This window comes from Dromiciops gliroides, chromosome 2, assembly GCF_019393635.1.
Source record: "Dromiciops gliroides isolate mDroGli1 chromosome 2, mDroGli1.pri, whole genome shotgun sequence".
NCBI lineage: Eukaryota > Metazoa > Chordata > Mammalia > Microbiotheria > Microbiotheriidae > Dromiciops > Dromiciops gliroides.
In genome coordinates, this window is record NC_057862.1 from 530,185,160 (window position 1) to 530,201,758 (window position 16,599).

A 16,599-nucleotide genomic window follows, 5' to 3' on the forward strand; every position below is an offset into this window, starting at 1 on the left:
AGAGCCTTATGGACTCGGTTAGGTTCTATGCATCAGGAAGAAAAGTTCAGGAGATGGTCTCCAATTCTGACTTAGGGAAAGGGATTACCCTTAACAACCAGAAAAGGTCAATTACTAGTACTTAACTGCCTCTTTCTCAGTTGCCTGAGATAGATTTGCCTTCCTAAGGCATTCCCAGCCAGAAGAGTCATCACACTGGTCCTGGGATTCACAACCTTAGACATGGTTGTTGCAAAAGAAATTGAATTTCAAATAAGCAAACCCTCTCAAGCCTGGCAATGTGGGCATCAATGCCTAGGGACTTAGCTTCACATTGGAAGGTATGCATCACCCTTATCCCATGTGCTTCAGGGTCCTGCCCACTTCCAGACATTCCAGAGTCAGCACAAAGCAAGGGTGGTGGGTTTGGGGTTTTTGTTTGACTTTTAAATACAGCAACTTAAGCCAAAATCAGTACAGATGTACACAGATAAGGGCTGATATCCCAACATAAAGCACAGGTTGACAATTCAAGGCATTGGAATCGTAAGCTCCCCCAGAAGAAAGGTTACCACCATGTGCCCCTCGGGCTCCAGAGACACAAATCCTACTTTGCCCCAAGCTTTCTCTGATCAGTCCCTCCCCCTCAGGATACCATCTTCTTTCTGCACAGCTGAAGCTGACCCCAGAATACCTGCAGCTGATGAAATACAAGGCAATTGCCTCCAACAGCAAGATTTACTTTGGCAAAGACATCCCCAACATGTTCATGGACACCGCAGGCAATCTGGCCAAGCAGTTTGAGGGGCAGACCGAGGATCTAGGCTCTAACCTAGAGGACAGCTGGGGGGCAGCCACAGAGGAGCAGTGAGCACAACATTTTCTACAGCCTTGAAGGACACTAAAAAGAAATCTTTCTATTTATTTTTCAAAGATGAAACAATGTCCTTTCCCCAGAACTACCTTCTTGGACTCTCTTCTAATACTGTGATGAAGTGGAAGAAAAAGACTTAAACCCTCACTTGCTTTGGGGGTTTGTAATTTGGAGCTTGAACTGACAAAATCTGAAAAGCATTGGTTTCTTCTAAACCCTTTGGCTTCAAGCTCCAGGTTTGGCCCCTTTGAAACTTGACTTAATTGGGGATCGTGTCGTTAAAGAGCAGGGAAAATTCAGAGTGTTTCTGCTAGGTGATTTGACTCTTCTGTTTTATGGAGAAGTATGGTCTAGATCTCTCACCCCTGCCTGCAAGGCAGGGGGCTTTGGGGTGAAGCCCAACAACGGAGCAAAACATGTGTTTCCAAGACTTGCCAGCGGATTTATGGAAAAACATCTGCAGAAAGTCAATTTTTTTTTGAACTGGCATTTCTTTTATCACCTACATGTATTGTTTTAGGGATATACTTTCTTTGAGCCCTTGTTTTAAAAAAATACAATAATGGTGCTAGGCTTTGCAAGGTTTTCTTCACGTTCCTTGCCCTGCCCCAGGGTATGGAGGCTGGGCAGAATCTGATCACACATTTCCAGGACCAGTATGTGGTCACAGTACAGGTTTCATAAACTTTTTTCTCCCTCTTAACATTCTGTGGATTTTTCCTAAACACGTAAACTCACCACAAAAGCAAGCAAGCACCACTTTCTGGTTTTACTCAGCATCCAAAAGACAAACACTCACCAGGTCTCTAAAGCCGCTGAGGTCTCTTCTACCCTCACCCCCATAAAGTGGTATCTTTGCCTTGAAAATGTGTCCCTCCAGTACCCAAGGGAACAAAGGAGAAGCCCCTTATTATGGGGAACATAAAATGGCCCTGGTCATATTTCTGAGGATCTCTTCCTCGGCTCATTTTTGATGTGTGAGTATCCTCTGGCTTAACTGAGACAAAGTCCATTCCTTAAGCAGTGTATTTTTCTGTTTTGTTTTTAATTGCAGAACCCACTTAAGTCACTGAATAAGCAGGTAGGATGTTATTAAGCCTCTAGGAGTGGCTTTGGAAATAGAATTCAAAGCACCTGACCAGCGTCTCTGGAACGGAACTCTTACCCCCAGAGTTTCAAACGCAGAACACTACTTTAAAATAGGACGCTGCTTTGGAAAGCTTTGAACTATCTTGGGAGATTCTAATAGTTTGTTTTAGGGGGGTTACAGCGCACAGCCAGTGGGGTAAGTCCAGCTTGCTTTAACTTGAGGTGGGGGGGGCTGTTTGGATACATTCAGCCATTCTCCTGGCGCCAGCCCTGAACTTCCATGGTTACCCTACTTCCCAGGGAATAAGAGCATGAATTACTCTGGCTTGGGTCTAGGCCTCATACCTAGACCCATACCTAAACAATTGACTTGCGGGGTTGGGGAGGGCTACAGGGAGAGGGGAATTGACATGCCTTGCCCCTACAGAGCTTCGGACTTTTTGGGAGTTTGGAGGGAGAGGAGGAAAAGGTCTGGGCATTATGAAGGTAATCAGCTTTTCCTGTCTTAAACCATGTCCCTATTCTGGATCCTGAGACTAAACTTTGCAAACCACTGCCCAAGCTGCCTCTTTGAGCTGCCCCAGCTCATCCATTGTCCAAGAAGCAAAATCCACACATAGGAAAGAGGGATGCATTCTCTACGTGGCTCCTTGAAACTCCAGGTTTAGACTGGCCACATCCTTTCCTCAGTATCACTCCCCTCTCCCATCCTAGCATCTCCTTTACAGAACTCTAAGCCCTCTTCCTTCAGAATATTCAGAGACTCCAATGGATCTGTGATCTCACTAATGTGGCCATTCCCTTCAACAGTGCAACCCATCTATGCCCACCTGTCTTCTGATTCTTCCTTTGGAAAGCAGTCAGTTGATACCAGTTTCTTGGCAAATTCATCCTCAATGATTTGCCTGTTTATAAGCTTCATTTTACTCTATGGGGGCAAATACTTGCTCTCTGTATTCCTAACTTGTTTCTTGGGTCTCACATCATTTTGTGATTGTTTGACACTTTGCTTTGAGACTCATCCTTCAAGCTGTGGTTAATACCATAGCCAAGATGGAGAGTGGGAGGAGGGGGTGTCCTGGACCATCATGCTCACATTTTGAACCTGGGAGCCTCTAGCTCTAGCCTACTGTGCCATCTTGTTCCTTGCACCAGCAACACTTTAACATCAGGAAAACTGTGTTTAAGCTGAAACCTGCTGTATATCTCAACCCTGTCAGTGTTAATCCACATTCACTTTAAATAATACAAATCTGTGAGTTTCTGCTTTCACAGATCCAATGTGTGTTCCGTACCGGGATGAACATGGGAGAGCTAGCCTATCGGTCTATTTTGGAGATGTGTTTATCCATCTTTGTTTTTTAGCTCTTACTGGAAAGAAAACCTGTTCTTTAAACCATGTTTGAATTCTGAACATGGAAATAAAACAATAGTAGCTTGCATTTGAACAGGCAATAAAGTCACAGCTGCTATTTACAGACTTCTTGGATAGCAAAATATGTAACAATATTTTTAGAATTCCAAGTTTTTGTAGGCTTTTCCAAAGTAAAGTCATCCTTGATGAATGTTGCTTGCTCATTAAAATTTACAACAGCTAATTCTTACATTACCATTCACTTCTTTTTTAAACATTAACAAACGAGACTTGCAAGGAAGCCAAAGTTCATTATTATTATTATTAGTTTTTATGTGAGGTGTCTGCTGTTATAACATAAGGCAATCATATACTAAGGGGTCAGTGTCCCCATTGATTCTAATGATAAGGCTTTTTTTTTAAAAGGATGGAAAGTTTTGTAGTTAATATTGCCACTTTATATTTGTCTAGCGCCTTATAGTTTTATGAAGCATTTTCACATATATTATCCTGCTTGAATCTCACATCAAACTAGTGAGGTTTAAAGGGGGGAGGGGGGAATGAACTGAAGGAGAATCAGAGTTCTTAACTGCATCATTTTTGTGTTTGTGTTCAGTTGAAAATATTGACCAAAAGAATCCCTTAGCAACAATGCCGTTTCAAAATAAGTAAACAATATATTTTTTTAAAACAAATTTGGCATTTCTCCTCAGGGTCTTGGCACCAAAACTGTTCTTCAGGATTTTCTGCCATTGGGTAAATCTTAAAAAGTGAATGCTTTCTAGTCACAAGTACTGACTTAGCCCTTTGCCATTCATTTAGTATAAACCACAAGGCTTCATAACGTGTGCCCGTTATTTGGGCTAGTGGCTATTCCGTATCCATATACCTAACCCACCTCTTCCCAACTTCTAGGATTCCATCGATATCACAACTCCTTCCATTTCTCTCTTCTACCTCTCCTATCATTTCCTTGTAAATGAAGTAACAGACAGCCAATCAGTAGTCTGTTCCTTTTCCTTCTCCTTTTTTATGAGCAGGTGGTTGAATGTTCCAAATGATTCTGTTTTCCAGAGGGCCCAGAAGAATAGGTGACCCTTTATGCTGGAGAAATTAGTGTATGTTATTATTGATTCTATAGATGATGCAGCTAAAGTTGATTGTATTACATTGCTATCTGGAAATGGGGTTTTTTTGGACCACATGGGGTCCTATGTGAATGTAAAAGGTCTTTGGGTTTTGTTGTTCATTCTTTCAATAAAAATGGGTTTTTGATTTTGGTTGGCCTTTTTGGGGGAGTAGGAGGCATCTTAAATGGGATTTGGAAATAACTGATGCTAAAATGCTTTCATAGTGTGATGTAAATAACAGTGGGAGTGGGTCAAAACCAGCCATTGACATTTACTCTCTATGTGACCCTGGGCCAGTCATTTAACCTCTGAATCCCAGTTTCCTAATCTATAAAACAGGATTGATAACTTTGCACTACCTACTAAACAGGATGATTGTAAAGAAAGTGCTTTGTGAAATTTAAAGCACTCCATGAATATGAACTGTTGTTATGTGGTTATTTAATGAATGCATGATTCCATGCATGAAAGTACAGCCTTCGCCTGTGCAGGTTGGCTTCTCATCCTGTGCATTTCTTAATGCCCTTCTGAAAAAGCTTCATAAAGTATACAACCAATACACTGGCCAGCTTCTCAATCTTTTCATATTTTGTGAATGGCAAAGATAGCTGATAAAAAAAAATCTAAAGATGATTGTTTTTCTTCTTTTTTTAATCATGAACTTAATCCTCAACCATCATAAGCATTTCTAGATTCAAAGAACAGGAAAGAAGGTTGTATAAGAAACAATTTTTGATACAGTTTTTAAAAAGAAATATACATATTAAGTTTAACAGGGTACAAATATTTACCATTTATAGCCCCTTATACATTTTTTCTCTTCCATACATTTTAAAAAGTTTTGTTGATACTTTTTTCCTGTTACATGTGTTGATTTGATATAGAAAGCTGCATTATACATATCTGAATGTACAGCACGTACATGGTGAGTTATTGGATATTGATTCCTGGCATAATCCCAGGCGATTCCTTAACAGTTTTTTTCTGATACTGCCATGTGTAAGGAGCTAAAATTCTAGGTATACTATCTAAAATCTAATGAGTGGTCGCCAATAAATTATAAGCTTTAGCAAGAGTATTTAAGTGTTTAAGTATTTATTAAAGAACATTAGGATCAAAGAGAAAGGTAAAAATCTAATTAACCCCATCATCCGACCTGCCATGGCGAGGCCAGGAACCAAAAGAGGAAGAACCCCTCCACTTGCGTCTGCTTCCTACTTCGAGTCCTCCCAGAAATGGGAGGCTCCTCAAGTTGATTGACTGGTAGCTTTGATGAACAGTACCCATGAGCAAACGTCACTTCCTGACACCAAGGAACTAACCACATGGCTTGCCCTCAGATGCCTTCTCCTCATGGCGGAGCTTTCCTACAGTAGCTCTCCAGCAGGTGGTGTCATTCCAATCATTACACATGAAACTGTGAGGGCCAAAATTTGATATACAGAGTGTTATTTAGGTGACCCGCCTTAATACTGGGGTCCCAAAAATATGAGGGACCTTTTAGGTTCACCCTCCCCTCTGAACTGCCCTTTTTAGATATTTCTCTCAGGCCAATAAGAAAGGAGCCTCTAAGCTTTAGTTCACAAAAGGATCAGATTTTATTACTTGGGAATTAATTAAACAACAAAGGTGAAACTAATAAAAATCAAAGATAAGGAAATGGGAAAATAGAAATACAGATAAATATTCTTAACTCTAAGCTTAACCTATTCACTGGCCAGACCATTTCCATTTAAGCTAGTTCAAAGGAATTTAGGGTTTTCCGTAATTAACTCACCAAACCTGAAAGTTTACAGTTGCTCACGATGCCAGAATAGCAGCCACCAGAGACAGCTAACACGCCCCACCACCAGAAGGGCCAAGCACAAAAAAGGCCGAGTCCTGGAAGACGCCTAGCATTCCGGAAGCAGCCTCCACCCCCCTTCAGGGAGCGTTCAATCTTTCCTTCCCCAAAAGGGGAGGTCCTTCAAAAGCTGCCTATGGAGAGTTCTCTAATTTTTACCACAAAACCAAAAGGAAGAACCCTATATGAATGGGGTTTCATACAGTTAAATAGAATAGTAGTGTGAATCTTACAAACATTAAAGTCTACAACTTCTAAGTTTGGAGTTTTAAGAAAACTATTCTAATAGTATGGGCCTAGAAACTAAAAAATGGGCGTTAGTAGCAGCTGCATGTTTCTAGAGGACAGTAAAGATGTTTAAACTTAGCATTTTAGTTGTAGAGTATTAGATTTCAAGGAATAATGTGGCTGAAGGTATATCAGATATGCTGTGATTATTTGGGAGATGACTATTAGATGTTAAATCTTCCTTATGTTAAAAACAAATTATGTTTACTGGTTAGTGTTTCAGTATTATCTTCTATATTTATCTACATTAGGCTGGTAAGACATCCTTCTGCCACATCGATGAGAGGGGAGAAAAAACTGAAAAAAAGTGCTCTATCCAATGTGACTAGCCAAAATACAGAGGAAAAGAAACAAATGCCACTCTATGGAGCCTGTAAAGAGCAGATTAACGTGCTTTTTTCTGTAATTGCCCAGTATTCTAGAGTGTAACGATTGGAATGACGCCACCTGCTGGAGACTTACTGTAGAAGAGTTCCACCCATGAAGCGAAGGTCTTTGAGGGCAAGACCAGGAGTCTTTTCTTTGGAAAAGGAAGTGACGCGGGCTAGTGGGAGGAGGAAGGAAGAGACTGGCGCTCAGTCTCGCTCTCTTTCCGGAGGACGCTGGTGGAGAGTGGAGCTAGAAATGCTCTCTCCCTTTGATAGATAGAAATCTAGGCCTTTCTCTCTTTATCAAATTCTTATTCTCCTTAATAAATGCTTAAAAGTCTAACTCTTGCTAAAGCTTATAATTTATTGGCGACCACTCATTAGATATTTTAGACAGTTTAGCTAGAATTTTAGCCCTTAACAAGAGAGTAATTTGTTTTAAAGGTTAGAGCACAGTGTATGGCACTAAACATAATTGCTGATCTCAGCACAGATAGTACCCAAAGAAGAACCCATTTTAGCTTCATTTTCCCTTTTAAAAAAATAGCACATCATATGAGCGATTTTCCCATGTCATGATCTGTTTCAACTAACTGTATTTTCATAGCTAAAAATGCTCTGCTACTTTGATATGCAGAGTATATTTTTAAATTCTACACTATACTTAATTTGGTGAAACAGGGCAAAGTTAATTCAAGTCAAACTCAGTCAGCCCTACTTAGGAAGGTATTTTAGGAGTTACCCAAAATTATCTCCCACTTCAAAATATTACTATTGGTGGAGACTACATCTTCTTCATGATTATGTTACTTTAAAGGACTCTTTTCTCCCACCCCCACCTCCCAGTCTTCCAAATTCAGGTAAAATAATCTCGACAGAATGACAATTTAAAAAAAAAAAAAAAACAGCATGCTCCTCTTCTAACTTAAAGACTAAAGGAAATGTATTCTCATCTTTTTCTTTGGCTTTTAATGAAAAAAAAAGATGAAATTCCCAAACTAATTTATAATTTTACAAAGTTTCTTTTATACCCTATTTTTGTTGTTTTTCAGTCATTTTGATTCATGTCTGATTATCCATGACTCCATTTGGGATTTTCTTGGCAAAGATACTAGAATGGCTTGCCATTTCCTTCTCCAGATCATTTTACATATGAGGAAACTGAGGCAAACATTTGTGTGACTTGCTCCAGGTTACACAGCTAGTGTCTAAGATAAAAGACTAAAAATTATAAAATTAATATAAGCCAGTAGGATAAAAAAGCATTATTCCTTCCAAAGCTCTTCATAGTAACTTTTCTAAACATCTTCCAACAGTTTTTTGCATTTAATTTTTTTTTTTAATTTCAGGCACTCCAGGGGGCAGCTAGGTAATGCAGTGGATAAAGCACTGGCCCTGGATTTATGAGTACCTGAGTTCAAATCCAGCCCAACACTTGATACTTACCAGCTGTGTGACCCTGGGCAAGTCACTTAACCCTCATTGCCCCCCTCCACACACACACACAAAAAAAAATGGTTAAAAATTTCAGGCACCCCATGGAAAATTTTCTTAATCCTTGAACTCTTCCATATACTCTGCTCTACTTTAAAAAACAACAACAAGAACACAGTAATAGAAGGGAAAATAGCCTACTTAGCTGCACTAGTTCCTAGTAAAGGTATATAAAGGACATGGATAAATGAAGTTTCATAGCAAAAAAGGGGTTAAGATTTGGACTACTCTTTTTTTCTTCTTGCTAAAAATTCTCACAATTAGCATAATGTCTACCCACAAAATAGCCAGTTCTCTAAGAACTAGTTAAGTTGGTTTACTTGTCCATAAATTTGTCATTGGAGAGTAAAGAATAAGCATCTTTAGCAGCTGAGAAGTCTTTTGTTTTCCAATATTTATCAAATCTATAGTACACCCCACACCTACCAAATCAGTAAAGTCAATTGTATGTGGAAAAAGCTTTTGAAAAAAGTATTAGCAACTGGTAACTTACTGATAATAACACTAAAGTATTAAAAGTTTGCTACTTATTGTATCATTTATCAACAAATACTGTATTAAGCCATCAGTTATTTTTGAAATTAAATATTTCCACAAAATATTTTAAAACATCCATAAAGAATTGAGGAGAAAGGGAGAGAGAAAACAAAGTGATCATCTTTTTCCTACTTCCCACCCCAAAAGAAATATTCTTTTCTCATAAATTCAAGTTCAGCCTTTCAGTGGTTGGAGCCTTCTCTAGTTCTAGTAAATATGGATTACGATCTAAGATTTTTCTTCCAGATTTTAACATAATTCATTTCATCCTCTTTTGTTGAGTCAGTTGTTTTACTAAGTTCTTAGGAACTACTCTCACACTGTGGAGTGGGGATGTAGCATTCTTCACTTCTAGCACTTCAGTCTCTTTTTTAAAAGTTGATGACATAACCTTGTATGCCTTCCTGGCTTCCATTGTAAGCCATTTTGTGAAACTGATCCCACACAGTATCATAGCTGAAACTTCCCTTCAGCTGAACTGATGGTACTGTTTTGTTCACACTGCAACCCAGAGCCTTTCAGTTGAGAGCAAACACAAACGGGGCATTCCACTCACATGCATAATGGTATGCAATGTCTCATTTTGTAGTTATTGTTGTTCACTTGTGCCTGTGACCTCATGTCATAACACGCCAGGTCTGTCTCTCTACTATCTCCCAAAGTCTGTCCATGTTCATGTTCTTTAATACTGCCCATGAGATTTTCTTGGCAAAGGTGTTAGAGCGGCTTGCCATTTCCTTCTCCAATGGATCACCTTTTTTCAGAACTCTCTATTATGACCTCTCCATCTTGGGTAACCTTTATTGACATTTTAAAAAATATCTTACCACTACCCACTAAATCCATTACCCTGATAGAAGCCCTGCCTTGTAACAAATAGGTATAGTCAAGATCAGCACCTTGGCCAAATCTAGTTAAAGGCGATTGTTTTGAAAGGAGAAGTGGGGGAAGTTAGTCATTTCCTGGTGAGTTAATTAGGGAGAAATCACTACTAATTCAAACTCAGATTCTTGTTTGGGAATAATAAAATAATAACAATAGCTAACATCAATATAATGTTTACTATGTGCCAGGTGGGGCAACTAGATGGCACTGTGAATAATGCACTACGATTGGAATCAGGAAGACTCATCTTCATGAGTTCAAATCTGGCTTTAGACACTAGCAGTGTGACCCTGAGCAAGTCACTTCACCCTGTTTGCCTCAGTTTCCTCATCTGTCCAATGAGCCAGAGAAGGAAATGGTAAACTATTCCAGTATCTTTGACAAGAAAACCCTAAATGGGGTCACAAAGAGTCAGATACTATTGAAAAATGACTGAATAAAAATGTGCCAGGTACAGTGCTAAGTGCTTTACAATTATTATCTCATTTGCTCCTCACAACAACCCTGGGAGGTAGTTGTTGATATTATCCCCAACTTACAATTGAGGAAACTGAGGCACATAGAGGTTAAATGACTTGCCAAGAGTCACACAGCTAGGAAGTATCTAAGGCTGGATTTAAACTCAGGTCTTCCTTACTCCAGGCCCAGTGCTCTATCCACTGCCACCTGACGGATAACCCAGTTACCAGGGAATGGCTGTACCCACTATGAGCAAGGCTGGATACCAAAACATTGGAAGGATTTCAGAATATAAAGAAGACATAGGCCCCTGCCCTCTAGTTCATACTCTAAACATGCTAGATATTTTCAGGCATAAATAGATAAGTCATTTCAACAACAGCAGCAGGAAATGGCCTGCCTTTACTCTGGAAACTTCTCTACTAAATCCACCCCCAATGGGGGTCAGTCATTTCCCAAGCCATTTGCTGTGATGCAGAAAAGGACATCATGGCCCTGCCTGAGTTGCGAGCCAGCTGTGTAAATAACCTTATAGTATGAAATTTTAAACTGACATGGTACAGTTTTATATTCATCCCTACATGTCACAAAAATAATAATGATGAAAATAATCCTAGAGGGAAAAAAATCATCACAAAACAAGTTTTTGTAAGCACTCTTGATAGTATAGGGTATATATTGTGTGACAAGTTAGGTTTTGTAAAGTATAAAACCAGTATGCTAATCTAATCTCTTAGGACAGGCTAACAGACTTTGGTGACTAAGGAGGAAATGATTGTCACCAGTCCTTACTTTGCGTAAGCTTTTACTGTTGTCCTATACAATATGATATAATAAACAGCAAATTGGGAAAATCAGATATAGAAACCACATAATAATCAAGTGAGTATGCAGCTTGTGTAGGTTATCATCCCTACACTCTGATCACCAGCCTAGAAAAAGAAAACAACGTGTTTCAGAGGTCTCCTTTGTCTCTGCCCTTGTAGGAAATGAATATATATGCTTGTTGTTTTAAGGTGAGGAGTGTCCCAGAACCTTTGAAGACAGGTGAGAACAGAATTCAGAAGATTTGTAAAGTAGAACTTTGTCCAAAAAAAAAAAAAAGAGTACTGTATCCAGCATAGTGAAGAGATAGGACAGTGAGATGATTAAAGGACTGAAAAGTAAACCGGGGGAAAAAAGCTAAAGGACAAGGGTGGAGGATGGATAAGACAGAGACTTAGGTCTACCTTAGAGTTTAGGAAAGCAGATTTTTTTCCTATATAAATATTTTATTATTTTCCAGTTACATTTAGAGATAGTTTTCAACATTTGTTTTTATAAGATTTCTAGTTTCAAATTTTTCTCCTGCCTTCCCCCCTCCCCAAGACAGCAAGTAATCTGATATAGGTTGGAGTTTAGGACAACGGATGTTTACATTGTTTTTTCAATTATCAAGCATTTTTTCTCTCTCACACCTCCTGCCTTGAATAAAAAAAAAATTAAAATTAAAATAACCCTATAACAAATAAGCACAGTCAAACAACAAATTCCCATACAAGCTGTGTCCAAAAATGTGTTTCACTCTCCATATTTGTCCATCATCTATCTGTTTAGGAAGTAACATTCTCATCTGGCTTCTGGAACCATGATTGATTACGGCATTGATAAGAGTCGCTAAGTCTTTCTAATTTGTTAAATCTTTACAGTGTCGATCTTATGGTGTAAATTGTTCTTGTTCTCCTCACTTCACACTTTCTTCATCCATACATGTCTTCCCAACTTTCTTTAAACCAGTCTATTTTCTAGGGCAAAACAATATTCCATTACATAAGTATGCTTTGATTTGCTCAGCCGTTGCCCAGTTGATGGTCACCTCCATAGTTTCCAGTTCTTGTTCCCACCCAGTGTCTGCACGAGAGAGAGAGAGAGAGAGAGAGAGAGAGAGAGAGAGAGAGGGAAGAGGGAAGAGGGAGGGAGGGTGAGCATGCACATATACACAGCTGATAAAAATATTTGTTTATACATGGGACCTTTTCCTTTCTAATTTCCTTGAGGTGTAGGCCTCATAGTGGTATTCCAGGGTCAAAGGGTATGCATAGTTTAGTAATTTTGTCCATAATTACAAATTGTTGGGGAAAACAGATTTTAAAGGATAGATAGAAGCCCATGACCAGGATAGATAGAAGCCCATGACCAAAAACTTCACAGAAGTCAGCCCAGAAGGGATAGGAAGCTCTCCCAAATGAAATTCTTAAGGCAAAGGAAGACAATTCTGTTGAGGCAGAAAAGGGAGGCTTGTTTAAAGATGTGAATATATAGCCAACTCATCCCCTGACGTGGGTTTTTAAAGACAAGTAGGAAGGATGACTATATATAAAAACATGGCACTGTCCTGCATGAATAGTGTTGGCCATGCCAAAGCTCAGAATTAGCACAAGGCTGTCAAGGAATGTTGAGTAAAACAAAAGGGCACATTTGTAGTGATATTGAGGAAAAGAGAACCAAAGGAGGGATAGAAAAAGATGATAATGGTAAGGGAGAGAAAACGACTACTTAAATTGTATTTTGCATCTCTTTTCTCTGATGGTGAGAGGATGGAAAGAAAATACTAATAAAGAGTTTAAAACCAAAAAAAGTAAAGAGAGCACCTAGCACTCTTGATAAGTTTTAAGTCACCAGGCCCTGGCAAACTATATTGCATCCTGAAATAAATGACTACCATGATGCTGAACCAAAAAATTGTGGAGCTTGAAAAAGATATCATAGGACTGGAAAAGAGCAGCTTGATGGTTAACAAAAGGAAGAAAGTGGCGTCTTTGAGCTATAGGGCAATAGAAATTAATCCCTGGCCAAATTCTGAGAAAGATGAGAGAGAAAAAAAGAGCATTTATTAAGTGCTTGTTTTGTGCAGAGCACTGTGTTAGCAGTACAAATACAGGTCAGCAAGATGGTCCTTCCCTAGCTTCAAGAAGCTTACATCCTAGTGGAGGAAGAGAATGCATAAAGGGAAAGTTGGGGACTGGGGGTGGAGGGGAAGGTTTCATTAGCAACCATGCCAGGCCACTATAACAGCAAGGAGGAATCCAAAGAAGGTCCAGGCATGAGTGAAATGAAGCATGGCTGAGCTCCTTCCCACAATAGTGGTTCCAGGGAAGGAGCTGCTCACTAATCAGAAGAGATCCTCCAGGGTGGTAAAGAGACTGGTAATAAACACAGAAAAGAAGGCAAAGGAGCCAGTATGGCTTCATCCAGAACCATACCACATTAGACTCATTTTCTCTCTCTGGAAAAGTTATTAATTTATTATATTGGATTGGGGAATACTCTGTATACATTTTACCTAGATTTCAGGAAAACATTTTATAAAAGTTCCTGATATTCCTTACACCTATAAGATGAAGAGATAGGAGGCAGCAAAACTCACAGAAGAATGTGCTAAAATCATCTAACCAAGAACAGCTTGGAAGGTCAGAAGGAGGGAGCTGCTGTGTTGATACAGGAGTCGGGCCCAACTGCACAGTCACCCTGACACAGTTCCAGTCTCAGGAAGTCCTCACCAGAGAAGCAGACCCCCAGAGCCTCTGAATCAGCTGAAGCACCAGTGTTGTCTGGAACTAAGCTCACAGTCTGGTGAGTGGGCTGAGCCCTGGGCAGGGGAGAGACTACAGGGGTCTATGCTAGTGCTAAGGCAGAACTTGGATTCTGCACCCCTACTGAGAACCAGGTGGTAGGCTCGAGTAGAAGTGGCCCAGGTGGGGGAGGGGCACAGGCTCATAGGAGCTAACAGTCACAACACACAAAGCTGGTTGATTGGCAAGTTGGTCTGGGGTCATCTAGGACCAGGAAAAAGGCTGGGCGAGGGAAGAACCTGATTCTCCTTAAATCATACCACCTGGGACTTCTTAAGCTTGGGATACTGCAGCCTGGAAACAGTGCCCCACTTTAAGGAGCTAAAAGTCTAGTAAAAGAAAGGCAAGATGAGTCGACAGAGAAAGGTAAGGACCATAGAAAGTTTCTTCAGTAACAAGGAAGACCAAAGGGCACCCTCAGAGGAAGATGTCAACATCAGGGCCCCTATATCTAAAGCTTCCAAGAAAAATACGAATTGGTCTCAAGCCATAGAGGTACTCAAAAAGGACTTTGAAGATAAAATTAGATAGAGGAAAAAATGGAAAGAGAAATGAGGGTGATGCAGGAAAGACATGAGAAAAAAGTCAACAGCTTGAAAAGTCAAATGGAAAAGGGGATACAAAAGCTCTCTGATGAAAATAATTGCCTAAGAATTAGGATTGAACAAATGGAAGCCAGTGACTTTATGAGAAACCAAGACACAATAAAGCAAATCCAAATGAATAAAAAAAATAGAGGGCAATGTGAAATATCTTCTGGGAAAAACTGCTGACCTGAAAAATAGGTCCAGGAGAGATAATTTGAAAATTATTGGTCTACCTGAAAACCATGATCAAGGAAAGAGCTTAGACACCATCTTCCAAGATATTCTCAGGGAAAATTGCACTGAAATTCTAGAAGAAGAAGCTAAAATAGAAATTGAAAGAATCCACTGATCACCTCCAGAAAGAGACCCAAAAAGAAAACTCCTAGGAATATTATAACCAAATTCCAGAGCTCTCAGGTCAAGGAGAAAATATTGCAAGCTACCAAAAAGAAAAAATTCAAGTACTGTGGAGCCCCAGTCAGGATAGCACAAGATCTAGCAGCTTCTACATTAAAGGACCAGAGGGCATGGAATATGATATTCCAAAGGGCAAAGGAAATGGGATTACAACCAAGAATCACCTACCCAGCAAAACTCAGCATTATCTTTCAGCGGAAAAAATGGGACTTTAAAGAAAAGGAAGACTTTCAAATATTTGTGATGAAAAGACATGAACTGAATGGCAAATTTGACTTTCAAATACAAGACCCTAGAGAACCATTAAAAAAAAAATTGGAGCCGGGGGACATACCTGGGGTTGTACAGTGGGTGACTGTCTTGTGTCTGAGGCCAGGTTTTGGCTGGGATCCCCCTGGGTCCGGGGTGATGATTTGTCCACTGTGTCACTTAGCTAGATGATAACATCTTTAGGGTTAAATTGAGGGGTGAAGGGAATGTATTGGGGGAGGGGGAAGGACAGAAGCAAAATCCTACATGAAAGTAACAGGAAAAGGCTTATGGAGTAGGGGAAGAGATGGGAGAGGAACAGGGCAGTAAATGAATTTTACACTCATCAGAAAAGGCTCAAAGATCTTAAACTCATCAGAGCTGCCTCAAGGAGGGACTAATAGACACACCCAAATAGGTGGAGTAATCTATTTAATCTGGGCAGTAAATGAGCCTAACACTCTTCAAAATTGGCTCAAAGACCTCAATCTTGTCAGAATTGGCTCAAGGAGGGAATAATGTACTCACTCAATTGGGTGGAGTAATCTCTATAACCCTGCAGGAAAATAGGAGGGGAAAGGGATAAAGAAAGAGGGACAAAAGAAGGAAGGGCAGAGTGGGGGAGGGGACAGACAGAAGCAAATCCCTTTTGAAGAGTGATAGGATGAAAGAAGATGGATAATAGAATAAATATCATGGGGAAGGGAACAGGATGGAAGGGAAACAGTTAACAATAGTAACCATGAAAAAGAGAAAAGGGGGAAAAATTGTAAAAAAAAATATAGCAACTCTTGGTGGAGGCTAAGAATTGAGACTCAAGGGAATGTTCATCAATTGAGGAATGATGGAAAAAGCTGTGTTAGATGATTGTAGTGGAATGGACTTGTGCTACAGAAAATGACAAACAGGATGTTCCTCAAAAAACCTTGAAAGACTAATGAACATCGATGTATAGTGAAGTGAGTAGAGCTGAGAGGACATTGTGCATAGTGACAGCAGTATTGTTCAGTGAGTAATTGTGAATGACTTAACTACTCTCAGCAATGCAATGATCCAAGACAATCCCAAGGAACTAATGAGGAAGCATACACTGCTATAGAAAGAACTGATAAAAAGAACACTTGTGGATTGTACATATATAACCTGATTGCGATCTTGTGGAGGGGGAAGGAAAGGAAGGGAGGGAGGGAGAAAAATTTGGAACTCTAAATCTTATGAAAATGAATGTTGAAAACTACCCTTACATGTAAATGGAAAATAAAATAAATGTTTGTTGAAAGAAAAAAAAAAGGAAATGCTGAAGGGAATGGTTTCAGAGAAACTGAAAATTTGAGAAGACTTGAATGAATTGATATAAAGTGAAGAAAATAATTTATACAATAGCCATATTGCAAAGACAACTTTGAAAGACTTAGGTACTCTGATCAACACAATA

At 39.6% G+C, this 16,599-nt stretch overlaps 1 protein-coding gene across 1 annotated transcript in view; it reads left to right on the forward strand.

Moving 5' to 3' along the window:
- Positions 1 to 4,983, forward strand: part of ERLIN2 (ER lipid raft associated 2) — a 29,428-nt gene extending 24,445 nt beyond the window's left edge. Inside the window, exon 12 of the mRNA XM_043984403.1 lies at positions 653 to 4,983. Within this exon, the coding sequence (XP_043840338.1) occupies positions 653 to 850 (198 nt within the window). The 3' untranslated portion in view covers positions 851 to 4,983. The remainder of the gene's footprint in view (positions 1 to 652) is intronic.
- The last annotated feature ends 11,616 nt before the right edge of the window (positions 4,984 to 16,599 follow it).